We start from the raw sequence: 27,957 nt of genomic DNA on the forward strand, positions 1-27,957 counted from the left end.
TAGTCGGGCACACGTTCCCAGGGGGCACAATTTGGCTGGACTTCCGCAGAGGCCGCGCTGCCGAAAGGATTTGCCCTAAGCCGCGGCAGCAGCGAGGAGGTCGAACTCGGACGAAAACCGGTGAGGAGCGCCGGACGACTAAGGGCGCGGAACTGTGGTTACCCCGTGGGGGAAACGCCGTCGTGGTTGCTGACAGCGCACCGAGCGAATGGCCGCGGTCAACACCGGAGTTTACGTGCACTTCGGCGGACGCTGCGGCAAGAGCTGCCCAGGACAGGAACGCGAATACTAATAGAACACTCAACCATCCAATATACACCGGGTTCTATCATACGCATAGAGTTTCAAACTAATATATACTATAGAGTGAAAGCCGTCGCTGCAGTAACGTGCCGTCGTGGGCGTCGCCATAGAAGCGAGCGACGTTCCTCGCCTACTCGACTTGGCTACCCACGTGGCTTCTTTTTGATCTTGTAGCCAAAATCAACGACGAGTGCAACAATATTTGCTTCTTCCTCCAGCATAAAGCTCCTATATAATCCTTGACAAATAAATCTTCTTGTAACTCTATTTTTATATTAATTCCCCACATTTAAATAATCTATGACAATAAAATTGTTGCCTTTTCAAAGCCACAGACACCTTTTCATCCTATTCATGAGCTATGCCAAGGACAAGTGGAACGTGACCAGTCAAACATGCCCCTAGATGGCGCCATGCGTCACTTGGCTGTGCTGACTAGGAAACGCCTATACGCCTCCGGGGGCTATCCGCCTCCTTTTCTGACCCGGTTGGCATACACTTGAAGTATAGGGAGTGTTTGAACTTTCGATGAAGGCGATGACAAAGCAGGCATCGATCTCAACAGAACAATACATGGATGAAGACGAAGACCACTAGGCTAGGAATCAAGACGGCTGAAATGTAAATACATTGAATAAATACAGAGAATGTAAGTAATGTAAATACATTGGCTTTTTATTGACGACGGCCTCCTCCTCTGCCCTTCCTGGACGTTCTTCCTGGACGTTCAGAAAATTCAGAGGCAAAGAATGGACTAGGAACATGAGAGGGGCGTTCATCGTGCAGCGGACACAAACTGGATAATGATGATGATGATGGTGGTGGTGGTGGATTGGAGATCGGAGCTAGAGGCACGCAAGGAATTGCGCTCGCCGAAGTGATCGCTCACAATTTCGCCAACTGGCGGCCTTTGTTCAATAATGGTGAAGCTGAAAGTTGAATTGGAAAGTGCGGGACTCACAATAACGGGATTCTGGATTCGTACACTGCATTTCCGGGGACGTGTCTTCGCCTTATCTGCTTGGACCCACTCTACTGCGCTGTCACGTGCTCTCGCGCTTTCACACAAAGTGGTGCGTTATTTGAGAACTTTGTGTTACGGCGCTATTTCAGCCTCCTAACCGTCCCATTGCTGGCGGGGTCTACGTTTTCGAGCCGTTACTTTTATTTTTTCTCTCTCATTCTTTTCTGAATTGGGAGATGTCAATAAACGCTCCTTTCCTACCCTATGCGTTCCCGAATGAAAGGAAACCGCAGGTGGAAGTTTGTTAAACAATCTCATAACAGCCCAGTATGCTTGAAGTGGCCATGAGATCATTTTCTATCATCTTCTTCATTATCACCCTGTCTAGGCCTACTGCAGGGCAAAGGCCTGACCCATAGGTCTCTAATAATCCATTTTCTATACTTGGGCCCAATTTAAGAACGGCAACGAAAGTTTCCGCTGTGCCTCATCACCGCAGCCGGATGTTACCCCGCGCGGCGCAAGTAGGGCGTTACTGGAAATATTGTGAACATGGCACCAGCCGTTTCCGTGATTTTTTGGACTTCATATGCTTACACACTACTACAGCGACGACAAAGTACGTGAGAAAAGGCAGACGATATCACGCATTCATGCGCGCACCCGATTACATCCGGGTCCGTCGTTTCGGCGGAGTGATACCGTACATGAGCTATTGCGGTTTCTAACTTGTTCCCGAGTATAGCGGCTCTAACTTCACCGGCGCCATGCAGGTCTACCAAGTAATTGTCCAAAGGAGTGCTCTTCCCCCACGCGTAACAAAGGCGTCATGTATGACGCGTATACGACATCATGTATAACGACATGTACAGTATGACGTCATACATGTACAGTGTGACGTTATAGCGTCGACGCTATGCCAGCTGTGGCATCAGCACATGCGCTTCGTGGCAGGATAGGTCGGGGTAGTATGGCGCTTTCGACTAGTCGCAGTAGTGGCTCCGTTTGTGTTGTGTGTGTGTTGTACAATTAGATGTAGCGACGGTCACTGCCCTCTCTACGAGCAGTGGTGCGCGAGTCATTCTTCTGAATAATGTCGACGGAAAATGCCGGCGATATGCGACGATGACGGGCAGCCCAAGCTGACGATCAAAAGCAACGCCGCTTGGCGATGCCCTTTCACAAGGATTAGTTTCAAACCTTTACGGCGGGGACTCACCTGACCACATTCCTGTGCGACTTACCTCTTCATGACCCATGGGTTTAAAAAGCACCGTGTATCAATCAATACGAAAAGGTTTACCAATAAAGAGGCATGTTCCTGATGACCCAGTTTGGTTTCTTTAGAAATATATCACTTCGTTGTTGAAATAAAAAAATAAACAAACACATTTTCGTTTATCTAGTTTTCACCAGATGGCACTAGCTGTGTAGCAAGTGAAAGGTTTCTGTATTTATTTCAGTACAGAAGTCAGATATTTCAAAAACAAGCAAGCTAGGCCGTCGTGACCATTCGTATGACCTTGTAAAACATTGTGCACTCGTGCACGATGGTTTGTAAGTCTGTGTGTCATGAAGTAGTAAAGGAATATTAATCGGTGAGTCCCCCTTAATCGATGTCCGTCTGATCCTTGCGCAATAAACGGGAACTCTCAAAAGAGGGGAAATATTGACGCATTACTGTCGCGCGAATAAGATTGAACACCTTCATTCTTTTTTCTGTGTTGTTTCGTTTTCTCCAAAGCATGTTCCGCTTCGCCAGTGTAGACGAGCTGTTATTCGTCGCTGCTGCGCGAATGAAAAATGTGATCGACAAACGCTAAGCTACATTCATTGCGTGAATAAATCCGGATCAGTTGAAGCGAATGCAAGGGCACAGTGTGATTCTGGAACAGTACGCCTCGGATTCCGAAACTATGCGCACTTGTGAAGTTGTTTTGCAAAATTAGTCAATGACAGCTTCTTTACGGGAAAATTTGTGCTGAAAAGTTTAGCTCTGTCTTTGTCTCTGGTATTACCACCAAATTAAATCAAGCGTTAGTTACAAAAACAACGATAGGCGCTCGGTTTTCAGACATTGATTGTTTTGCCTCGGTGACCGCGGAAACACGAGGAGGTACGACTGCATAAACATGGGTAGTGAGAGACAGAACAATCTTTTTAATATGTAGGCAGTAGTAAAAAGCATCTTCTTTGCAAACTGGTCAGCAGCATTAACTAGCGCTTCCAACCTAAACCCAACCTTTCTAATTAGCGCGAGCTACATCCTTGCAATTAAAAAAGTAGCCTCAATCCCTGAACTAGGCCATGGTCAATACATAGAAAGACCACTGTGCTAAGCGGCATGCCACACAGTTTGTTGGTTTTGGGCAAACAAGGTGTTGTATACAAAGTGACTCTATCTTGTGGGAAATGTTGTATAGAGCATACAGGTAGGTGCATTAATGACAGCCGGGGGGCCATTAAGCTGACAATTGCCGCCGCTGCCTGTGCGTTCCACACTGAGTTCCACGTTTCGAAAGGACAATGATATTGCTCTGTTTTAAGGACCAGGCGAACCGTGAATGGTTCGAAGCGTGGTGCATCATGAAAGCCGGTGATACCTGCATGAGCATGGCATCTATGAGTTTGTCAAAAAAAAAAAAAAGAAACAAAGTATTTGCCACGTACGTAACAAAATGAACCGCTTGACTTTGTCGTGGCTTTTTTTTCTTGTTGCTTTGGCCATGTTAACGCAAGTGCCGTTCCTGTATTTCTTCTGTATGCGGTGAACATTTCAGTTGATATCCAGCGCTACTCCTGTGTGGTCCCTTCTCTGTTGTCCCGTCTATACCGCGCTACTTAAAGGAACCCTGCAACACTTTCGATAAGCGCCTTCACTTTTTCATTCGAGTCTGGAAGCACTGCGAAAGCTATAGCTATCGCCAGCACGGAACGGCACTGCGTGATTTGCTCGCCGCACCAGATACACCTTCCATTTCTGCTTCGTTTTTGTGGCTTTATTTTAAGTTGCTATCGAAATAGTTCTTCGCTGCAACTGAAGGAAAACCGGCCAACAGATGCTGCACGGCCTTTGTGACGTAAGTCGAGCCGTCGAAGAACGTCCAGACCGGGAAAGAGAAGAAAAAAGTTTTCGAGCGAGTTTAAAAGTTATCTGATGCGCATAGAGCAGTAATTTCTGGCTGAGGTGATTTGCGACCCCCTAATCTAAGTACTGGGTGTGTTGGGTGAATACATTCTGCAAGCAATTAAGATTTAAAAAAAGTTGAAAAAAGTTTTGCAGGGTCCCTTTAGCCATGTTTTATAGGCCATGGTTCCAGGAAAAGAAAACACTCGGCGCGCGCTCCCAACTTCGGCGCTGCTGCACGCAACACCAGAATGACGGGAAAGGCTTCGGCCGGCCCGTGTACTGGCGTCAAGCCTTCCGCAACGCCTGCAGGCACGCGTTGCGAGCGGATAAGGACGGACTCCCGGTGAGTCGACATCGACAACAACGCCGGAGCGCCGGAGACTACACTCCCTAATGATCATATTCTGGCGCGCGCGCGCACGCATGCGCACACGCTAAGGGTCAGGGCGCCCCCGAAGGCGTAAAAAAGGGACCGAAGGGATAACCAATGGACAGGAACTTGCCCGTACCACCATTACAGCAGCGGAATCCGCTCCGCCGCTGGCCTTTTCCTTTCGGCGCACCACGCGAGCTCAGCCGTAATCAGCTTACACAAGGAGAGATGGCGCGGGCCGGCGTGATGTATACACAAAGCCATGGAGAGATGAAGAGGCGGGGGAAAGAGGGCAGCAGCGTCGTACCGGGTTGAAGCGGCTTCACCTCATTAGGCACGGGACGAAGATTCGCCACCTTATAGGCCAGGTCTCCCACCGCGCGAGCGAGTTTCTTCTACTGCCAACTCATAATCATCATACTCGTGCCGCGGACGCGCTCGACAGCACAGGGCGGGAAGATAGCGCGATTGGTTCGCCCTGGCTTGTTTCGACGGGAAAAGGTGCTTCCTCCCTCCGTCAGCCTCTTCCACTCCCGCCGCGCGGGGGAAAAAAGGAAGCGCCGGATCAGGATTACGCGTGACTCGCGAGTGCGGATGATTAGGATGCCGGCCCTCCCTGGCCGCGATAAGGGAAACACAAACTTAGGGGGAAAGCGTTCGACGGGACGGGAGCCGCCGAAGACTGGCTCGGTTGGAGAACAAAGTGATTGCACTCGGAGGTAATAATACTCTGTGCAGTGAGCTTAGGAGAAACCTGGCGGCAGGTGAAGGCTGGCGTATCTCGCGCGAAAATGTAGTGGCTGTGTTTTTGGGGCGCAGCGCCTGGAGCGCTGGACGACGCCGGGTCGACGGGTACGATTCCTAATGAGAGGAAATCAGCGGAGATGAAGCGGGATTGGAGCGCAAGAACAGACGTCATCCCGTTTGATTTATCGCACTTTTTTTTAAATTTCACTGTGAGAATAGATCTGCTCCCATTCACAGGTACAATTCTCCGACACAAGAACTGTATTCAGATAAGGACTTTATTGAGAAACGATAGAAGCGCCCGTGCGGGGTCCTCTCTCCATATTTTGTACCACTTTTATATGGTACTTTTCAATAGTAATGCGAAACGACGGATAGTTTACCAAGCAACCCCTTTTAACTACAATAAACGAACTTGACCTAACAGCCATTTCGGTCAGCAGGATGCCACCTGCTAAAGGCAAGTTTCTACGAGTCTCTAATTTCAATGCCCTCAGAACTTGAAAACGAGAACCGCAAACTATGCTTTCATCATTCGTGGAGTTTCGACTTTATTTTTAGTGAAGCCATTTTAAGTGAAATCATTCCAGGGCGTGTCTACAATTCTCCCCGGCATACATGCTTTTTTTCTTCGCAGCACTAACGCACTACCTACCTCCTTCCTCCATCGTCATTCTCGCAAGTAAGATTTGACTGAAAACACCATACATAGGGTTCCCCTTATTAACGTGAGTAGTCCAAATGTTTTGAAACTGTCTTTATTTTTCGTCCATTTCTAACGTGACTACGATGTAAGTTTGAAATCCGTTAGGAATGTCACGAAGATGAAAAGAAGCATTTAGAGCCTGTACATTGCCATTTGAGAATGGTAAACATGTTAAGTTTAACGACGGCTGCACTTTCTTGTTGATTATAATTAGAAAAACGAGAAATTGTGACGAGGCACTAGGCGCATGCCGGCACTTATCCCTGCTACGTCGCAAGCGGAAACCAGTGCGAATTGGCTGACGCTGGTTGAAGAAATCGCAAATGAAAGAGAACGCGCCTTTAAGGCTAAATATGTGGGTTTAACGTGCTGAAGCTATAGCTATGAACGCGCGCCGTAGTGGAGAGCTATGGATCAACCTAATTAGATATCGGGGTTCTTTAAAGTGAGCGGAAACCTCGACACTCGGGCGCTTTCGTTATGCCTCCATAACAAACAAACAAAAAAACAGCCCCCGCTACCGGGATCGAACCCACGTCCTGGTTGCAGCAGCACAACAACTCAGCCACCAAACCACCGCGGCGGGTTGGACCATGGTCGCACGCGCAAATATACAAGACTTCAGTAAAGTCCGACCCCTGAGGAATACCCACACGGACACGAGCAGTAACAGACACAAATGAATAGACCAAAAGCTAAGGAAATGTGTCCGTCGTGAAGAGTTGAAAACACATCCGAGAATGCGGTCGACGCATCGTTGGACCAACTGGACGCCGAGACGAACTCGGCGGATGAGTCCGTTAAGTTCATTGCTTTTCTCCACTGAAAATCGATCGTTTTGTACGCATCGTCCAATGAAGAACGAGAAGAAAAAAATGCTCAAGAAAATTAACTAAGCGAAGTTGCATTTATTTTGACTTTCAAGGGCGGTGGCGGGAGCTGTCGACACCGTGTACACACCGGAGCCTACTGCCCCTTTTTTCCCTCAGCCGGCACCTTCCCGGCCAAAGCCTTCAGAGCTGAAACAATTACCCTAAAAACCCGAAAGCCTAGCAGAGAATTTGAAATTATACAGTGGAAACGATACAAACCTCGGACGACTCTATTATTACTGAACCGCGAAACAGGCCTACGCTGAAAGAGAAAAAGAAGGATGCCGTTCACCGAAAGACAGTTTTCCTTTTTTCCCCACTTGGAATCGTTTTCTTTCCCGTCGTCTGCGCGGTTTGAACGAGGTTCGATAGCGGGGGCAACGGAAGGTGTGTAATGACGACAATAAAGGGCGAATCAGGAGTTGTGCGAGCTGCTTGCCCGTCCCTTCCAACGTGCAAACAGTGAGCCTAAGCGATTTGCGCCACCTTCTTCCCCTCGTCGCCAACAAAGCCGGCAGGTCTCGAGCTCGTTTTCCAAGCTTCCCTTCGAAGACGGGAGCCGTATTTTTTTCACCCGCGTGCTCGCGAAATTCCAGGTTTTATGCCTCGTACGCGCGTGGGGAAGACAAAACGCAAGCGTAGGGAACTACTCTCCCTAAACTCCTTTTCACAAACAAGGACGAAAACAAACCCAAACAGGGAAATACTCTTCCTAAACTCCCTTCCACAAACAAGGACGAAACAAACCCAAACGGCTCGCTCCGCTATACGAGGGCAACGCAAATAGGGAGGGGGTTGGAAAGGGGAGTTTGAGCGTCCATACGGTTCCCGTTGGGGAGTCGTGACTGCATTGAGCTGTAGTAGGGATGAGACGCCGTGTAAACGCGCGCTAGAGGGGCGCTGACGCAGGCACCGCGAGAAAATAAAGGAAGGCGGAGAATAAAGGGAGGGGATGGGGGAGAATATGGCGTCACTCGTGGCAGTGAGGTCGCGTGCGCTTGAGTCTATAGGCACGATGCTCTCATCCCTCCTATTCCACGACTCTACTACAGTCGCCGCAAACGGGCCCGCTTGTACGGGGCTATTGGTTCACAAATAATGCAGAGTCGCTGCGTTATACACGCATGCGCAATGGCTCTGTGTAGCCGCTCTGCAAGAATCCAGGGACGAAATGAAACGAAAAACGGAAGGAAGGGAGGGTAACCATATTTTCTTTACTTTTATTAACCCTGCTTGCTTCTCGCGTAGTTTATATTCGGTATTTTGAGAAATGAGTTTGTGCGTGCATTTGACGGGGAGGCTGTAGCTTCCCTTTTTCTACTCTCCCCCCCCCCCTTTTTTTGCGTTGAACATTTTGTTAGATTTAAGAGGCCTAAGAGAGCATGCCCTCCGGCTCCCCTCCCCAAAAACTACGCTGTACTTACGAGCAGTTTAATATTTCTACTTCATTTCAGCGCACTTTGTTTACTGACTCCCCACGCTTCACCTGTTTTTTAGCTTCGGTTCCGGCGCCATTTTCTTTTTCCTCCCCCAACGTCTATTTCTCTCCCGGTTTTCCCTATTCTCGCATCCCTCGAATATTTTTACGTTTCCAATTCAATTCCACCGGCTCCCTGCTCTTCCCGTGCGCATAGCGGCTTCCTATTTATGTATCTGTTTATCTTCCCGTGTTCGGAGTGGAGGGATGCAGCAGGGATGAAAAGGGAGCGAGAAGGGGAAAAAGGGACGCTCGGTTGCAGTCAATGCACGAGGGAAGGGAACGGGGGGGAAGAAAGGCGCCTTCAGGAAGCGGCCGCGAACTGCGAACGCAGCAGAGTCCATATATATGGGCAGAGTACACACGTACAACGTCAATGCGATGCGAAAGGGGACGACGGGCCGGGCGAAATTGAAAAATCCACGCCCCACTCACCACCGGCACGGACGCCCGACGTCTCCCTGTGCAGAGGCGGCGGCGGCGGCGCGCACTCGGAACCGGGTGCCGACGCAGCCGCCGACTTCTAGCGCCAGTTTGCGCTCTCTGCAGCGCCCGCCCATTCCCCGTTGTGTGTGTATGTTGTGTGTTCTCTCTTGCCGATCTATTTCTCTTGCGGGAAAACAAATTTCGCTTCGCGACGTAGTTAATCTTTGTTGCTTCGGAGACGGGGCAGCGGGGCCTGATATGAAGACACGAACTCCGGGAGCGGAGGAGACGGCGGAAATAGGGAGTAGCAACCGCTTTGCTGCTGCTGCTGATGATGTGGTGGTTTTGACTAATGTTCGACTAGAATGCGCAGCTCACAAGACAGAGTCGATAAACAATAAATAGTTATTTTCTCGGGAACAACTTAAGAACGGCAACGGGACTTGCCGCTGTGCCTCATCACCGCGGCCGGATGCTACGCCGCGCGGCGAAAGTAGCACGTTACTGGGAAAATTTAGAACATGGCACGAGCCGTTTTTGTGATTTTTTTGGACTTAATATTCTTATAAACTACTGCAGCGACGATAAACACACTACGTGAGAACAGGCAGGCGATATCGCGCATTCATAGCAATCTCCTTTCAAAACGTGCGCGCCATTGACACGCGGGTTCGTCGCTTAGGCGGAGTGAGTGATACCGTACATAGGCTTTTGCCGTTCTTGACTTGTTCCCAAGTATAGCAGATAGGAGACCCGGCCCCGGCAGCGTGTTTCCAAACGCTTCATTGCCCAGCGCCCCACGTGCCATATGTGATGTCACTGCGTGCGCTATTCCATTTAACTCCTGCTAAAAAGTGCCTGCCGTTCGGACTCTTTGGCCACCAGGTAGAGTTCTGGGTGCTGGCTCTGACGGCCTGCGTTCGAGCCCCAGCGGGACCACCTTTATTCAATTTTTTATTTCAAATTTCTTTCTCATAAACTCAATTTTACGTGTTGTTTTTAACAATAATGGTGATTTGGTATATTTTCGGTCGCTTTAGGTTTGCGGAGCAGCCTATGAACACGTTAATCTAACGTTCTGCATCACGCGAGTGCACAAGTCACGTGGGGTGGCTGTACAGCGCAGCGTTTGGAAATACGCGTCCCGGAACTATATCCGGTAGGACACTGAAGTTACTGCGCGTGCCCAGAGGCGGAAAAACTGGTTGTGCGCATGCACGCGTGTACCGGGTACCGTACCGGAACTGGTTCTCCACTCTGCAATAACTCTTTAAGGAAATGTCACCGGACAGGCATAGAGAGCCACTGTCGTGCGCTTTCCCTCACCTCTTGTCCTTGTCTTTTGAGCAGTGTATTAAATCGAATACGAATGACTAACAAGTCCAAACCTACACTCTCTCCGTCTGATGATGATTTTGGCAGAGGTTATTGGCTATCTCTCTTCTTATGTCGGGGTTTGATTTACCGCCAGAGTATGTGAATTCGATTCAACAGCTAAGGTTATGAAGTTTTCCGTGTTCGCCGTTTCCCCCAATATTCGACGATTCTTTTGTGATTTTTTGTTGTTGCCAGGAGCCAATCTTCAAAGCAGAATAACCCCAACTACAGGCAGCGTAGCAACAGCGTATGCCTTGAAGCGTCTGTAGAAACAATAACACGGAAACTGAATCCCCATCGATGGAGTCCATGCATCAAACCAGCAAAATTGCATCTACGAACGGTGTAATGACTGTACACACCGAAAAGAGAAAATTGACTACGCTACAGAAAGAGCGAGAAAAGCCCGGAAGAATCGACGTCTGATTCGAGCAGATAAGGAAGATTACAGCTTTCAGCGGCGCCTTTTCAGCGCCCGTCTCGCTGAGCGGTTCCCGCTCTGATGCAACGAAACAGCCCCCGGAAAACAAACTCCTGAGTCCAGAACACGGGACTTCCCCGGAGCTCTCTTTCTCTAGTTGCGTGCACTACGACAGACGAAAGAGAGGACAGGTCTGAAGCTTCGTTGTAAGGGTCAATACAGTCTTTGTCGTCCGGCAGGCTATATTACTGGGAAATAGACACGCTACTTGCTTAGGCAGCTTCGCAGGAAGCAGCCTCGAACCGGTTTCTCCCTCCTCCTCTTCCCCCCCTCTCTTTCTCTCCCTCTCTCTGTGCGCGTGTAACCAATGCCACCGCTCCGAGTTAATCTTCCCTGGCTTCTCGGAAAGATACATACTGACATGAAAAAGGTATAGTTCCAAATCGCTTCAACATGTACACAACAACCCCCATCTTTCGCCTGTTTGATGAAAACAATGTTTTCGGGGCTGACGCTGTTGGCGTCTCCTGTCGTCGCCGCCGTCGTCGTAATCGTCGTTTCATGTAGTCAAAATACTAAAACACAAAGAAAGTCGTTTACTGAAGCAATACCGCAATTTGGGCTGATTGGTGTACGATTGAAACTTCGAAGCGCACAAAAAACGGGGACAGAGAGGAGCGACACACACAAGCGCTTACTCGCAACTACCTTTGAAGACTTTGAAGTTTTCAAACTCGTTTACGCCTGGCGCTAGACAGCTTCGTCCTTCAAAGACGAGAGACTTTTAAAGCGAAGCTGTATACCTCTACTCCCCAACGGTTTCATCTCCGTTGGCAAAAATGCCAAGGCGCCAAGAATACACTTATGCACTGCATGCTTTGCCCCTCCCCAGGTTTCGCATTAGTGGAGATTTCCCGAGATTTTTTTTTACCAATTAGAAGTGCTACCTCGTCCGTCAGCTAAGGAAACATAAACAAGGCGTTATGTGTGTACCGAACCTTTCCAATCACCATTCGTAGTGCGGTGCTGCAAATAACACGAGACATTTAGAGCTTCCTTTAAGAAAAAAAGAGGGCGCTTTTCAGGCCATCCGCTTCCGTTGATCACAAACCGAGCGCGCCGGTGAACACAACTTCGGAAGCTGCCGCACCGACTGCCACTTCCGCTGCCAGCGACTGTATACATACGGCTGTGCGCCCATTGCGCGGGGAGTGAGCGCCGTGGCGCAGATGTATACGGACGGAGTCGGCGAAAGACAGACTTCGGTGTGTCCAATGAAGAGAAAAGGATGCGGAAGAGGCTCGGGAGGAGAAGGAGGAAGAGGAGAGGGAGGAGGAGAGATGGCGCAGCGTACGAAAATCGGCTCCGGCAGCGGTGGCGGGAGCCGCGAAACGAAAGCCGTGATAAATGACCTCCCCGCTCCATTAAAAGCCGAGCTGCCGAGACTTAGTCTGATGGAAGAAGCAGCGAGCCGGGGGAGAGGAGTAGGAGGAGGAGGAGGATTCTCTCTCGCCGGAAGCTGCTAGGGCCATTGAAGCCAGGCGAAAGAGAGAATCGGACGAAGGGAGGCTGGCTTCTACGGAACACACTACGGGACACGAGGCCTGGTCTCCCAGCGAACATCAGCGCGTCTGGAGCCCGTGTAACGGAGCTCAGGCGGCCAGTGGGCTTCTCTCTCTTTACAAATCTCTCTCTTTTTTTCCCGTTCCAGCTGATCTTTTATACTTTTACGCCAGTGAGTCTTTGTGTGCCGTTCCGTTGTGGGCTTCCAGAGATGAGATCGAGGCCCTTCTGCTGGCCGAATCGAACGGGGGTGAATCTTATCGTCGAAAGCAGAGGAAGAGGATATGCGTTCCTGAGTATACATATTGAACGCCGTGCGGAAGCTTTGAGAGCACCAGAGTTGGGAGGGTGGAAGAGTATGGAGAACTGCGTGATGAAACAAGGGAGGCCGCAGCCGATGAACGAAAGAGGAGCAAGGTTATTACTCTTCAGTGAAACCGTAGTGATGAAAGTAGACGGTATTGAATTTCGAAGAGCAGGAAAACTCGGCGAACACGAACTTCCCGCAAGCACTCCTGCAGCCGGAGTTCGGAGCTCAATAAACTCACCTGCTTCCTATTTCGTACGCAGGCTTAGGTATACGAAATGTGTTTGCTCCCTGATCCAGGAAGCTCGTTTCCTGTCCGCAAGTTTTAATCCTATCATCATTCGTTCCGTGGCCCGTTGAGCCGACCTAAGTTTGCTTTCTAGTTGTTTAGTAAGGGGCCAAGTTTCTGCTCCGTATGTCACCACCGACAGCATTGCATTGATTGTATACTTTTGTTCTAAGTGACAGAGGTAGCTTACTCTTCATTATTTGGGAGTGTTTGCCGAGTTCTCCCCAGCCCATACCTATTCTGTGCCGGATTTCTTTCTCGTGGTTGGGGGTCAGCCCTAACTACCAATCATAGGTAGTTATATATTGTTTTACTCCTTCTAGCGCTTCGTCTCCTAGGCTGAAGAGGGCGCCTACGGCATGCACACGACGCAGTGTATATATACACACGTACGCACCTCTATGGGGGTGAGCGTGTGCGTGTCGGGTCCGTGGACGAGGTGCGCGGGCAGTCTGGTCGGGTGGTGGTGGTTGAGCAGGATGTCGCTGTACGCGGCCCCGTTGGCCGCGCTCAGCTCGCACGGAACCCCCTGGTGGGGGCTCTTGCAGGGCAGGAAGTTCTGCACCTTCTTCTTGTGTCTGCGCCAAGAGAGGGAAGAGAGAGTCAGGCATTGCGGTCAAAGCTTCTTTGCTATACTACGCACTTCATCGCGAAAACATTGCGAAAGCTGAGAGAAGCGGCGCACTCGGCTCAAAGTAGACGACTCAGAAAAGGAAGCGCTTAGAAGTTGAGCTTCCGCTGGGCTAGCACTGTTTTGGGGCACGGCTTCAAATAGAAAATTCAAGGCAACGTAACAACTATTTTTAAGTTGTGGCTTACAGGAACTCTCTACATGACTTCACCAGCCGAGTCATATAATCTTAACAACTGAGCCGATAAGATTGCGTAGCCAAAGGCCTAGGTGGCTTTTGATTATAGCCCTTGAAAAAAACACATCAAAGCACGGAACCAGGCTGAAAAAAGGGCAGAATGTGGCGAGTAGTTTTATAAGATAACAACACAATCTTACAGAGATGGCGACGGTACACGCGAATGTGTTGTCCGGCAGCGTTCACTTTGAAGAGACGTGATTCGCGAGATGGAAAACCTGCGTGCAAACCTGGATATCCACCAAGACGCGGCTCGCGAGGCGATCTAAAGCTTCACTATTGCCTAAGAATTCACGCAGACGCTGGCCTACCTCAGACTGCTTGCGAAGAGCGGTTTTCGCAAGGTTTTAAAAGTGTTATGCAACAGACAAAATCGTTACGTTTACCCTTAATATCAGCCTTGACACACCGAATTACACGCCAATTTAAGCATCATTACATGAATCGTGCTCTACGGGCTACAAAATGGCCATACAAATACCTCGAAGCACTATTCCAGCATGGAGAACAACTCGTCGCGACGTGGGTGCTAACAGGATCTTCCGTATAATGTCCCCAACTCCGTCCGCACTAAATCACGCAAGTGAGAGAGAAAAAAAGCCCACACAACTTCGCTCGGTTTATTTCCCGACTACCACTTTTTTTCCCGTGCCGGGGAAAGAAACACCACCACCTACTCCACCTCATTTGCGAACAGCAAAACAGCGCAACTGCGGGAAGAGAAATTGGGTGACGCCCCGCTAGCCCCGCGTTCCGCTAGTCCATGTGAAACAGATTAGGCGAGCTCGCGACGAACAACACAAAACACGGAGTCCTCCTGATGGCTTAAGAGTTACGCAGGGCGGGTGGGTCCCCAGACCAGTGGCGCGGGCTAGAAGAGAGCTAACTCGAAGACAAAGAGGCGTGGAATGGTCCTCTGGGGGACACTTCCCCAATCGCCAAGAAGCCAGCCTCCATAACGTACACGCCGCCGTCGCCGGTTTCGCGTCGTCGTCGTCGTCTCCCTTGTCGCCGCCGGGAAACGCGTTAACAGCGAGAGGGAAACAGAAAAGAGAAAGAGCCGAGCTACTCGTCGTGGTCTCCTTTCATGCCTCGTTGCGGCCAGGCCGCCCGCGCGGTTGCAGCGGAAGAGGCGCTCTGTCTCAGTCCTAAATTAAATGAGCCTTGTACGGCGGCAGCCTCTTTCGAACGACGAAGCCGGTCATCATCGGAGGCAAACGCGAAAAACCGGCGTCGAGACACAGCCCCCCCTCCCTCATCCCTTCCAGCCCTCCGCAATCGCTCTACTGCGGTCAGCGCGCCCTCTTGTAGCGCGGTCCAAAGAGAAAAACGAAAAGTGGCATCCTCGACAGGGCACAAAACTGGCGCAGTCGACAGGACAGAAGACAGCCGACGCATGGCACGCACTTTGAGCGGGGGGAGGGGGGTTATTAAAAGGCCCCGCTGCGGCTTTCTGCACTATGTACAGAGCTGATTAGAGTCGACGCAAGAAGAAGGCGGAGGCGCGTCGCTTAATACTGCGAAGGAGAACGATTTGCGCGAGTCAAATGTGCTTCTCAAAACGAGCGAGTTTAGCGTGCAAATGGCGACGCGTAAACGGCGAGCTTGCGCATACGCAGGTCATCATTGTAATGGCGTCTGGTCGGCAGTGACATCTGGGCGGCAGAAAAAGAAATCAGAGGCGTCGTACACCCCGAATGAGGGAGTCGGTTGCACTTAAACGAAGTCGTATTTGTAAGTGCCTCTCCTTGCAATGGCGTCTGGGGTCTGGGCGCGTTGGGCGAATGCAATGTTCGCTTGGGGCGTGCCTCTAGTTACGTCATAGCGAAAAAAAAATGGGGGATATAAAGCAGCATGTCGTTTATGTGCCGCAGCAGCGCATCAGAACGAAAGTACTTGTTATGCGAAGCGCGCTTGCGCTTATGGACGAGACACTCTGCAGCCTGGCGAGCGAGGCAGGCCGATTCAAAACTTCCAATGAACGTCATAGTGTATAGTCCATAGCCGAAATTGCAGCGCGCGGGAGTAGCAGTCAGCTTGCAACATCGTCGAACGCAGTGCGCACTAGGTAACGATGATTGCACTCTCCAGCACGGCAGATGCTTCTCGCCTTGCATAGAAAAATAAAAGTAGCGCAAAAAAACTTCCTGCGAGGTATGCGTGCCAGGAAACGCCGACCGAAAACCAGGCTGAAATTCTGATAGACTGCAACTACACAAAGTTTCGCATTCTAGGGGCTTTCGCTGCACAGGATAAACTTTATTACACTGACCGCGCCTACCAAAGAAAACGCCACTTCTCCCTTAACTCATCTCCCCGAGAAAAAAGAAAAATAAAGTCGGAAATCGACGGAGCTTGAGTTTTACGTAAACCCGTTAAACTCGACTGTTTGGTTATAGTCCTCCTTTCGGCCTTCCTTTACGTTTTCGGTGTTACGAAATCGCGTTTGTGAAGCGTTCCTAATTTTGTTGTCTTCTCAATTCGATAGGATCTGCCGTTACTCGCGGAAAATCGTTTCTACGCACCAGGCAACCTTGTTGAAGGCCATATGGCCCAGGCTTCTTTCCAGCTGAAACCCTGTGAAATCGCATCCCGGAAAAAACGGAGGAATAATCGCACGCATTGAACAGCCTCTGGCCAGCAATGCCGGAGGGGCGAATTGCCGCGAGCGCGCGATCTGAAGCAATTTCTGGAGAACGTAAAACAAATGTACATGCGTTGGCGCCGGATCCTCGCTATATACCCATCCGTCCTGCATCTTCCCCCGCAATCAAGTTCACCCTCCAAGTTCGCGAGAACGAAATGCCCCACATTTGCTTTGCGAAGCCCCTATAAGCATAGTAACGGGCTTATAGTGAGGGGGAAGCTGAGCGCTATCGTATATAGCTAGAACATTTATGATGTAGCGTTGCACAGCTTAGATTTGAATGCCCATTGCCAAGTGAACGGCGCGCGCCAACGAAACCTATGAAAGACAGCCCGTACGCGCTCGCCACGTATAAGAGAGGGGTGTTCGAGATGGCTGCCCGTGATCCGTTAACGGCGATGTTCACGCGTGCCACGTTATGGCGCTCATAGTGATGATAGTCGATGTTAGTGTTGATATGAAATGTTCTAGTGCTCATCGTTAAGGCATAATAGTGACAAGACACGTATACGCATGAAGCACAGCGAGAGTTAAAAAGAGAAGAACTAAAAGTAGCACAGTCGACAGGGCAGAATGACTAACATGTTCCCAAATAGCCGTGCCAATGTTCCACTGACGGCGCCACTCAAGATTTGTGTTGCTTTTTTTTCTGCCATTCCCGTGGCTAGTCTGAAACAATTTTACCCGTCGTGATCCATGTGTGGTCATCTGTGTTCGTTCGTTTCGGTTCAAGAAACGAACATGGCCTTTCGAGATATAACGAAAGGTCAAACTTGCTCCACAGCGTCGGCCGTCCGTGGCGCATCCCACTGTCGCTATTTTGACGTCCTGTTTCCTCGCAGTGATCCGGCCGTAAACCCAGAACCCTCTTTTATCTCACAAGTGATGTGGCCTGGAAGTAGATTGGTCGAGGAGTTCTTGATAACAGAAGCGACTTTCCACCACCTTATCATGCGTCATGAGACGCTACGAGCACAACCGAGGTGTTAGCATTGAGTGATATTGCACCGACGTCATCGCGAAAATAACGGACAACGAGAGATAATAGATAAGACTTATGATCTCCACTGACTACGTACCAACAACGCTACTCATGTGAAAGTGTCGTGCATAAGTCTGACTACCAACTGTGGCACTCTTTTGTGGACACTGCGATTCGCGGAAATCCGGCGAAGGCTTCTTAAACAGGCTTGCGTCAACAAACCTCCAAGCATGCTAGTCACTTTCTTCAAACGGTGCGTGGCCATCGGAGTACATGCGACAGCAATTGATGTCGCTGACCCGAAAGTGCGAAAAAAGCATCTCAGGGCATTTAGAATACCAGACGCCACATTCTCAAATGTATAACATTCAATCATTGCGGAACAGGCCACTAAAATCGGAAAAGCATAATCTAAATCAGTATTTTCATAACATTAAATACACAGCAATGATATGAGTGCGAACTGCGCCTAGATAACAAACACAGCCGGCGGAACTTCCCTTCCACACAAGGCTAAACAGAGCATGAAAGGCCACCCTGACGCGCACGCAATCTTGGGAGGCATTGACCGATACTACCAAGAGTGATGTACCATATTTTCGCGCGTATAACCCGCCCCTGCATATAACCCACACCCCCACTTTCCGTCGAATAAAAAATATATCCCCGCGTATTGCCCGCATATCTAATTCATAAAAGGAACGATTAAAGCTATCACAACTTAATGTTGCATACACCCGAAGCTTCTTGTATAAGCTGGGCTGGGTAGAGTCGCCACTGTGTACAGTGTTCTCTACTACCGACAACATCAGGCACATTTTAAGCCACTGCTCGCGATATGCCAGTCAGCGGGCAACAGCGTCGAAAGCGCTTGTGCGACTACGACGCGGATGTCCTCCGAAACTCTCCCACTTCCTTGGAGCCTGGCGAAATCGTGGGGAAGCAGTGCTGGGTACAAAAATACTGCTTACTTTTCTTGCGGAAACAGGGCTAGAAGAGGTTCTGTGAACCCTCTGAGCATGTACAATTTGTATATGTGCGCATTTCCCCTCTTACTCCCCTTTCTTTTTTTCCTTTTCTTTTTTCTCTCTATTTTTCGCTGCCACCTCATTGTATTCACCCCATCTGGAGTAGCAAGCCCTACCGTTAGTGGGGCTGACCTCTTCAGCTTTCATTAAAGGCGTTCTCTCTCTCTCTCTCTCTCTCTCTCTCTCTCTCTCTCTCTCTCTCTCTCAAGCAAGATTACACATTTGTTTATGCAAAAGAACTTACCTGGCTGACTACGTAACTAGATGACTTGCCGTATACATTTTTTTCAGTAGGTATATTGTTGAGCTGTGTGGGCAAAATAAGCACTGTCAATTGGATAACATAACTTAGTTACCATTACTGCTGTAGGGGCATCACGGCCCAACGCGCATTGCGGTGAAGCTGCACCAAAGGAAATGCCTCGCATATAATCCGCAGCTCTACTTTAACCTTGAAATATTCGCATTTTTGGAGTGGGTTATACGCGCGAAAATACAGCATCGATCGGCGTAGCACTTTTGCACCCCTTCCTCCCCTCAAAGAGATCGTGCTGTCAGAGCGCGTGCTTCCGTGCTCAAGCTGCCTGGAGGAACTCGTTCTTGAACTCGAGATCGGAAGGAAGCTGGATAAGCATTTTATAAAAATTCCTGGCAACGAGCGAATCACTCAGGCGCGCTAGAAATGCGCAATAACTTTTCTAAATTGCCAAAACCAACGCTCTAGCAAGTACGTGAGCCGTATACGTTATGCCGAAACAAAACAAGACGGTTAAAAGCGAAAATCAGCGAAGATTCGCTTCGTTCAAGGTATTGTCCAAGACAGGGGCCTAACGAAGTAAGATCGTAAAACCTGAAATAGACTGCCACTTCGCCGGAAGAGCTTTCGGGATGGGCATGGTCTATAGAGGGTGAGTGAGCCGAGATAGAGAGGCGGCCCGGACGAGACACAAATGCAGGAGAACAAAGCACGGAGGACTCGATAAAAGCGCGGCGCAAGCCGATTAGGATTCGAGACGATTGAGGCCGCTCTGCCGTTCCAAAAGCGCTCGGTCTGTATAGAAGACACTCGGTACAAGAAGCGACGACGGCGACGACGACGACGAGAGGGAACGCTCCTTTCTCCTCACTTTTTGTCTTCAAGAATATAGATCTTTCATTTATTTTTTTGTTAACCTCTCGCTTCGCTTTCGTGCGTGTCCTGCAACACGACAACGGCAAGAGACAACAGCGTTGGTGCAAGAAGAAAAACGCGACATGCGTTCGGAAGAAAGCCAGATAAAAGGAATACAACTTGGTAGTCAGAAAATTGCTTCTCTCTCCATTCTTCCAGCATTGCCCCCTTTCATGTCCCCTCCATTAGCGCACATTTTGCGTGTGTCACGAATTCACCATGTCTCTGCCAATTGCACTTTGTTGGTGTTCACTGTTCGTGTTTCTGGCGCTATAATCACAATGCAAGAACGTTCGCAGCCGCCGCTGGCTGCTTAAAAGCTTAAAAGGTCCCACAACAGTTGTTTTTTCAACTTTGTTAACGCCTGGAAATGTTTTGGAACACGGTCAGTCAGTGCGTCGAGTCTTTTAGATTAGCTATCCACAAAAAATACCCAGGCTCTGCACACACCAGATAAGTTCTCAAAGCACTCAAAAGCTTTTTACAGCGAAGGTGTTTAAGGCTAGGATCCCGGGTTTCCCTCTGGGCGGAGACGATTTACTCGGCACCGTTTCTCCGCTTCTCACCACCGCTTCCTTCAGAATTTTCATACCCCTCGCCGTCACCGATGCTTCTTTCACAATTTATGCAATCGGCTGATAATGACGCTAGCGCCGTTATCAGCAGTTGCACTTTGAACTCGCTATGGGCCGGACGCGTGTCGTTCGCCCGGAGGAGGAAGAGCGGGAACTGAAGGAGAGTCGGCGCGCACCCAAGCGGAAATGGGCGCGCAAGCAACGGAAAACCGCTGCCGCAAAACATGCAGCTGCCGCCTCGTTGAGTAGCTGTGAAGCCCTTCCGGATGAAGAGCAACTTGCTTGCTTGGAACGCCGACGTGGGCCGATGACAACATTCACTATAGCAAAACCCCACCATAGAAAACCCACTATAGCTACAGCTTCGATGCCTTCCATCTTCACAGAGTGGAAGGGCACTGAGTTTTTTTTTTTCATAAGCGCCTCACCCTGGTAACTTGCGGGACAAAGTGGCGGCCGCGACACGACCGGACACATTAACTGAAGCCAGGCACAAATAGCGCCGAAACTCCGTGTTGTTGAAACACCTGCTCGACACACCACTCACACGGAAAGTGTTCGCGGAGCGACGCGTCGTCCTTCCCGCAACGGCTCAGAAGTACGCGAAGCTCTCCGTACCGTAAGCTACGCACATGGTCTGACGTTTGTGTTTGCGTTACCTGCAGCGGTGTCTCGGAAAAACAACTTCATATCCTTCACATAAGATAACTGCAAGCCTGTTCATTGACATTCTGAGCTTACTGCTGCAATTACGGTTATCCGCAGCAGATATATTAAGGCGGTTTGAATTATACCGTAACCTCCCTTACGGCACGCCTCAGAGTTTAGGCGCTGCTTGAGCTTCTAAAACCCATGTTCGAACTAAATTGTCGATAGACGCAACAGAAGTGTTACGTCTGACTCCACAAGTGCCGTAACGCGTTCCTACGATTCATCATTGTGCAAGTGAATAGTTCCTTGTGAAACATCGCGTGGACGATGTTTACTGATGCGTTTTAGCACGGAGGCTTGAAGTGTTGCTAGTTGGCACATGTTTACAGACAGGCTAGAAAAAAAATAGGACGAAGCGTGACGTGGGCAGACACGAATATAGAAATTTCATGAAAGAAGTGAAGACGCAATATCGTTTGTTTGTACCCTGTCCAACGTTAGCAGGCGGTTAACCATCACTTAGTCGCAACTAATTCTCCACTCCTTTAACACAAGGCATATCAAAGCAAAGCTGACATTCAGTGTATATTCGGCCAAGGTTTCTGATAAAACGCAGCAAACGATGCCACGACAAGCACGCGGATTCTCTCAAATCTGAAAAGACAAAACTGAAATTTAGCTGTCGCCACCAACACGCCCGATTTGCGGCGCGAATGCCCTAAAAACTTGTCGCCAGCCTCAACGAGCGCGCCAGTCAACCTACACCACCAGGAAAAAATCGTTTCTGAGTCAGTGAAAGCGAGAAGAGACCCAATTTCCGCAAAATAACGTTCGTTACTCCCGAAAGAAGGCCACACGCAACTTAGCCCGCCGACGCGCCTCGAAGACACTATGCTAGTCAGGCGATGCTTATAATCTTATAAGCTTATATAAACCACTAGAATAAAATAATTTTTGAGAGTCAGTGAAAGCGAGAGAGACCTAATTTCCCCAAAATAACGTTCATTACTCTCGAAAGAAGACCACACGCAACTTAGCCTGCCGACGCGCTCGAAGACACTGTACTAGTCAGGCGACGCTTATTCACTTTGCTGTTGCTATTTCCGAAAAGCTCCCATCAAGGCTTGCATCGTCGGCTTAATGACTTCTTCGATGCGTTGCCCCGCACGGCACGCGACTTTGCGGCAAGCTAGCGAGGCAGCGTTTCTGAATATTTCACGACACGAAGCGCAGGTCAACAAGCGACATAAGCGCACCGCTTGCATGCATAAAGAGGTCGAAGGGTGGCTTCGTGGCGAATAGAATATATATTTTTTGTCGTTTCACTGCTAAGAGAAGAAAATCGTTCAATCCCCTTGGGTTGGTGAGCGTATGCATGCGCGCGTCGAACGCATAGGTAATATTGGCGCTGGGATGTTGCACGACACTCGTTGGTCGATGATGGCACAGTGTTCCAACTTTTGCTCCGACCGACACGTGGCCACGCACGCCGGTTTAAATTTAGAGACGCGAATGAAATTAACATCGACCGTCTGAAGTAACTTCAATCGCTTATCCTTTGCAACACGGCTTGCATGGCTTGTTCAGTGACGTTTTAAAAGAACTTTACCCCACTTATTGAAGAACGTTGAGAGAAGCTCGAAAGCTTTCTGACATCAAAAGTGCGCCAAAACTTTAGCCAAAAGTGCGTTCGACCTTCGCTGAAAGTGCGTCCAATCGATCATCAAACCTTCAATGACTCAAAGCGCAAACGAAGGACCAACCCATGAGAAGATTTCTCGCGCAATAACTAAACGCATCTACGAACAATCTAAACGCATACTTATACATGGTTTACGAGATCAAGGTATACCATTAAGGTAAGGTATATAACGGGAACTTCAGCAGACGTTCAACATTTCGGGACCAATTATGTCAAAATCCAGAATAATTAACAATTTTCCCAGTACCCTGCAGTGACCAAAATTCCCACGACAATCTCTCGGGCACTCCCAAAACCAGAATAGTTTTTTTTTCTCGCGGCGCAACAGGCTTCAAGTCGCCGATATTCTGTACTGCGTTTCAAATTAATTTAAGGCCACGTTTTTACTACGCATATTATTCAACGCGACACACTTCCACATTTAAATTTGGCGCCACTGAGGTGTACTGCCCTTCGCAGACTAACACGGGTCAGCAACCCCGTTCGTCGCGTACATTGCTAACCTCAGAACTCTGGGGCATTCAAACCACGATCAGGCACGCGCAGGCGCCCGACGTGACGTAATCGTGATTAGACTAACGCCGCATTAGTGACCCGAAGGTTCGCCACTCCTGGACGAAGAGAAGAGATCTCGAAGGCAACGCTCTCGCCTACTTTTTTCCCTCACCTCTCACCCTCGGTTCTCCCTATAAGGGAAGACCGGCGCCACGTGGGAGCATTGTCCCGGCGAGATTAATTAGAGCCGCTTATCTCCGGGCTCCAGCAGGCCGGCCGCCAGGAAACCGCCACCTTGCTTCACCCCTTCGTCCTCTCCAAAGACCCGCACGCTTTAGGGATGAAGGAGGAGGAGGAGGCAGGGAAGGTCGGGAGAGAAACGGGAGACGCTGGTCCCGTCTGAGTGGACGGACAGGCGGCCAGATGAGGCAATCAGGACGGCGCACGGGGCTATCTTTCTACGCAAGCGGGCAACGCTCGCGAGAGGCTGCGCAGGCGATGACGACACCTTTGGGGAATGTCGGACGGCCGAGCTTCCCGGATTCCCCTTTTTTTTATCCCTGAAAGAGGTGTTCTGGAAAAGGTCGCGGCGCCAAGTTCTCCAGATCGACAAGATGGGGGAGGTTAGTAAAACATTTGAGAAGGTCCCGAGATTCTTTTTCACGACCTCCGGGGGATAATTAGCGACCGCTCCAACTTGGGTTTATTTTGAGAATTTCCAGGGGAAAACAGCCCCGACCTCTTAATTCTGCGCGCGAAGAGTTCACACACGACAATTTGTGTAAGGGTTGCCTAAGAACGGTGCACTCTTGTTGTAATAACAGCCGTCTCTAACGACCCCTTCTCACGAAAAATAAAAGAAAAAAGCTACGTACGGCCTGCGTGTCTGCTTATAAAAAACCTGGTATCTTCACATTTAATACCTATTCATTTATCAGCCTTTCCATTATGCTTGCACCCATCTAGTTTAGCCTCACTATTCCTACCGTAATCAGGCAGCGCTCAAGACCTGCAGGATATGGAAAACGCATTTACGTGTGTGTAGCAGCTTGAGAAGTTTTCCGAGAAAACCTGGGCTTCACGAAAGCCTCCGAGCACTCTCTTTTGATATTTCCATACCAATCTCCAACCTCTCTGACGCTATTTCCACGCATGTGACCCACATTTTACATCGATCAATCTATTCCCCCAAAATTGCGCAACAACGCCTATACTAATCGGACATACGCGTGATACCACGAGTGCAAAACAAACAATACAAAACAAAAACAGGGACAAAGCAATCACTATAGGCGTCGTGAGACTGGAGAAGTTTTTTGTAAACACTGTACACACAGTGCACACCCTAAGCTGTAAACACTAAGATGCTTGCCCCGTAAGTTCGTGGTATTCGGCCACGTACGCCTGTTCCCCACAATTCCACGTTTCACACATAAAAATGCAAATAAAATTGAAAACCCGTGTTGTTTGTGTTCCCGTCCACTGCTCTTCCGGTTCGGACATTGCCGCGCCATTTTCGCCGCTTCAGTTCAACGGGGTTCAGTGCCGATACTTACAGCCTCTACGGCGCAAGATCAATCTCTCCCCAGCTCTAAGAAGCCTTCTCCTTTTTTCCCGCAGCGTAGTAGAAGGCGGATTCAAGCAGAGCAAGCAAAGGAGCGAACGAACAAAAGGGGATCAACGGGAAGAAGGGTAGCGCAGCGCCGGAGCTCTAAGCGGCCAATTTATAAAGGCGTCCGCCGGTGTCGGTCTGCGGCCTGGCGCACGCCAGCGTTGTACGGGATGGGGAGAGCAGAGCCCGACGCCGAATGCAGCCAGGTTGCAATTTGGTGGCCGAGGTGCACTCCGGGTTTATACGCTCGCCGTGGGCGACATCAATCACCCAGCGTACGGCACTACTGGAAAGGGAAGGGGGAGAAAAGGAAGCGAGCCAGGAAGGCGAACAAACGAGGTAACCGTGGGCCGCCGCTACTCTGCAGGTTCCCGTAAAGGGAGGTGCCCGAAAAGGTGTGCGGAGCGCTTTGGAAGACCGGATGGACCGTCCAAGCGTTTCCACATCCCGAAAACAGAGGGGATCTTAAGGGAACTTCAGCGAAAGGATAAGGAGGATATCAGGAGACAAAGAGAACGATTGCAGATGAAACTTAAAGGAAAACATCCCGGGCCATCTCCAATAGCGTCAAACCTGGGGAGGGGCAAAGCATTCAGCGTATAAGTGTATTCTTGGCGCCTTGCCGTTTTTGCCCACGGAGATGAAACCGCCAGGAGTTAGAGGTATGCAGCTTTTGTAAAAGTATCGTGTCTTTGAAGCACGAAGCTCTCTAGCGCGAGGTGCATATTAGCGTTTTTTTTAATACGCGTTACGAAGCGCTCCAGCGCGAGGCGTAAACGAGTGTCCAGTGGTTTTTAGTACGCGTTACGAAGCGCTCCAGCGCGAGGCGTAAAGGAGTTTCCCTGTGTTTTTTTTTTAATACGCGTTACGCTCTAGCGCGAGGCGTGACCAAGTTTCCCGGTGTTTTAGTACGGTGACTACATGAGACGCCGATTACGACGACGACAGGAGACGCCAACAGCCCCAGCCCCGAAGGGGCTTCGCCCCTAAAAAGTGTTGTTTAAGATAGGGAGCCGTTGAAGCAGTTAACATTCGCAAGAGGGAAGGAGGGAATTCGAGGGAATTTGAGGTGAAAGATTAGATAGATACGAGGGAAGAGAGCCGGGGTTGGGAGATAAGGTGCAAAGGAAGAAAGCATTGTCTAAGCTCGGATGGGCTTTTGAAACGTTTGCACATCACCAAGAGGGAAGGAATCTGAAGGGAATTTGTAGGGAAAGATAAGGTTGATATGAATAGAAAAATGGCGATGCGAGACAAGACCTACAGGAAGAAAGCCTTGTGTAAGACCGGACAGGCCGTCGAAACGTTTGCACGTGCCCAAAAGGGAAATAAAGGGCTCTGAGGAGAATTTGTGAGGAAAGGTAAGATAGATATGAGGAGAAAGAGCTGATGATGTGAGATAAAGCGTAAAGGAAGAAAGCGTTGTCTGCGGTTCGGATGGGCTTTTGACGTGTTTCCATATCCCCGGGGAAAGAAGGGATCTGAGAGCAATTTACGGGAAAGATTATATAAGCATACGGCGAAAAGAGCTGACGATTAAAGATAAGGCTTAAAGGAAGAGATCATTGTCTAAGAACGCATTGGAGGTTGAAGATCAGACCTTTGAGCCCTACCCAGCTAATCGGTAGCGATGCGCTGGGCGTACGGTGGAGCAGCTGCTGACTTTCGGCTTAACCGATGACTGCCTGCCGAGAAGTTTCCAGTACACGCCTGCCGAATTGAACGTGATAACTGCACAGCAAGTTTTAACGTTGCAGGTGGAACCACTTCCACTTTTGCGCAATGTGTAACTCTGTGTTTATGGGAGAAAATGTGGGAAAGGAGGAACATCGGATAAACGCACAAAGGTGATCCCACAAGCACGGAGAAAGAAGGGCGGTTGCCGGTAAAACTTCTGGTCAAAAAATGGCGAAATATATATACATAAGAAAATGTTGCAATTCAAACAACTAAAACGGTCTACAAGCCCGCTCGCCAGTAAACACTCCCTACTTAATGTTGAGGGGCCCCTACTAACTTTCTTACCAAACTGGATAATTAAGCGCCATAACCAATTCACCGTGAGCAGATGAGAGCGTCGGCGAATGTCCAGCGGGTCGATAACAGAATCGTATTTTCCAGCTTTTACGAAATTGGGGATAAGAAAAATGTCGGTGAACAGAAGCCTACTCAGCAATTGCAAAGGAACGCCGCTATGTAATCAGAACAGTCCCGCCGCCCGTCCACGCAGGTAGGGGTCCTCAATGCCACCTTAGAGTGCAAGAGGGGAGTGGAGCAGCGTATAAGTAGCGAAGCAAGGTAGGAAGTGTAGCGATACGGCCAGTAGAGTGTGAACGGAAGGGTGAAGGGAGGGAACCCACCGGACGGGACAGCCGAGCCGGTGCCAATAACTCGGAGTGGGAGCTCATTGCCGAAACAACACGGCGGCGCTGATCCAGCCGGGCCGCTGTTGCGCTTTTCCGGATTCCAAGCCCATTCCCGCCCCTTCCATACCACCTTCCCTATTCCTTCCCTAGTCCACCCTTCCTTCCTACCCTTTTCGAGTGCATTCACCGGCGGCCGATCTCGTTTCTGTTTCTTTAGGCGATACGTACGCACTCACTACACCAAGGTCTGGACCACGCAGTCCCAACACCCGCACCAAAAAGCCGCTCGGCTTCGATCCGTCCCCCTTTTTTCCCGTATACTCAGTGCCTCCCTACCAATTTCCCCCGTCTTTCCCTAAACCTCCCCCCTGAAAAGCCGCTCGCTACTCGTGACAAATATACCTCAGGGCTCCACGCTCGCACCTCTGCTTTTCCTTCTTTCCACCGCGTTGCCGCTGCCTCGATTTATTCCAACTTGGGCCGGCATCGAAGCGGGGCTTCCGCTCGCGTCACTCTGATTGTTTGCTGGCGTCGTCGCGAAAGGTTAGCGCCGTGGGTTGAAATATGAGTCGGCGCGCCGGACCTCGCCGGAGGGGATATTTAGTACATACACGGCTAGAGGATGAAGAGCGGTTTGTTTTTGTTTCCATCGGCTTCGGAAAGAAAAGAAAAAGTGTACAGTCGCTCGCGAGCCTTTTCAATCGCGCTCGGCAGTTTTGCTGCGTCGCGAAGGCGGTACGGGCCGAACCGTGCGGCAACGAGAAAGCGCGATTGAACCGGCGCGGTCCTATTTCACGGACCTCGACGGTCAATCCCACCGTTTTCGAAATGAACTCCTGCGAATGCACTGCCCCCTACGTCCACTCCTTCCGGACCCCGCACTTTGTTTGGCACTGCGCGGCAC

At 49.8% G+C, this 27,957-nt stretch overlaps 1 protein-coding gene across 1 annotated transcript in view; it reads right to left on the reverse strand.

Annotated features, from left to right (window-relative positions):
- The window catches only part of Pxb (putative Hedgehog signaling attenuator pxb), a 218,891-nt gene that overhangs the window by 15,971 nt on the left and 174,963 nt on the right, over positions 1-27,957 (reverse strand). The window contains exon 4 of the mRNA XM_077675311.1: positions 13,353-13,533. Coding sequence (XP_077531437.1) covers positions 13,353-13,533 — 181 coding nt within the window. The remainder of the gene's footprint in view (positions 1-13,352; positions 13,534-27,957) is intronic.

Source organism: Haemaphysalis longicornis, unplaced genomic scaffold (genome assembly GCF_048455015.1).
Source record: "Haemaphysalis longicornis isolate Haplotype H1 unplaced genomic scaffold, Haemaphysalis longicornis Haplotype H1 scaffold_6, whole genome shotgun sequence".
NCBI lineage: Eukaryota > Metazoa > Arthropoda > Arachnida > Ixodida > Ixodidae > Haemaphysalis > Haemaphysalis longicornis.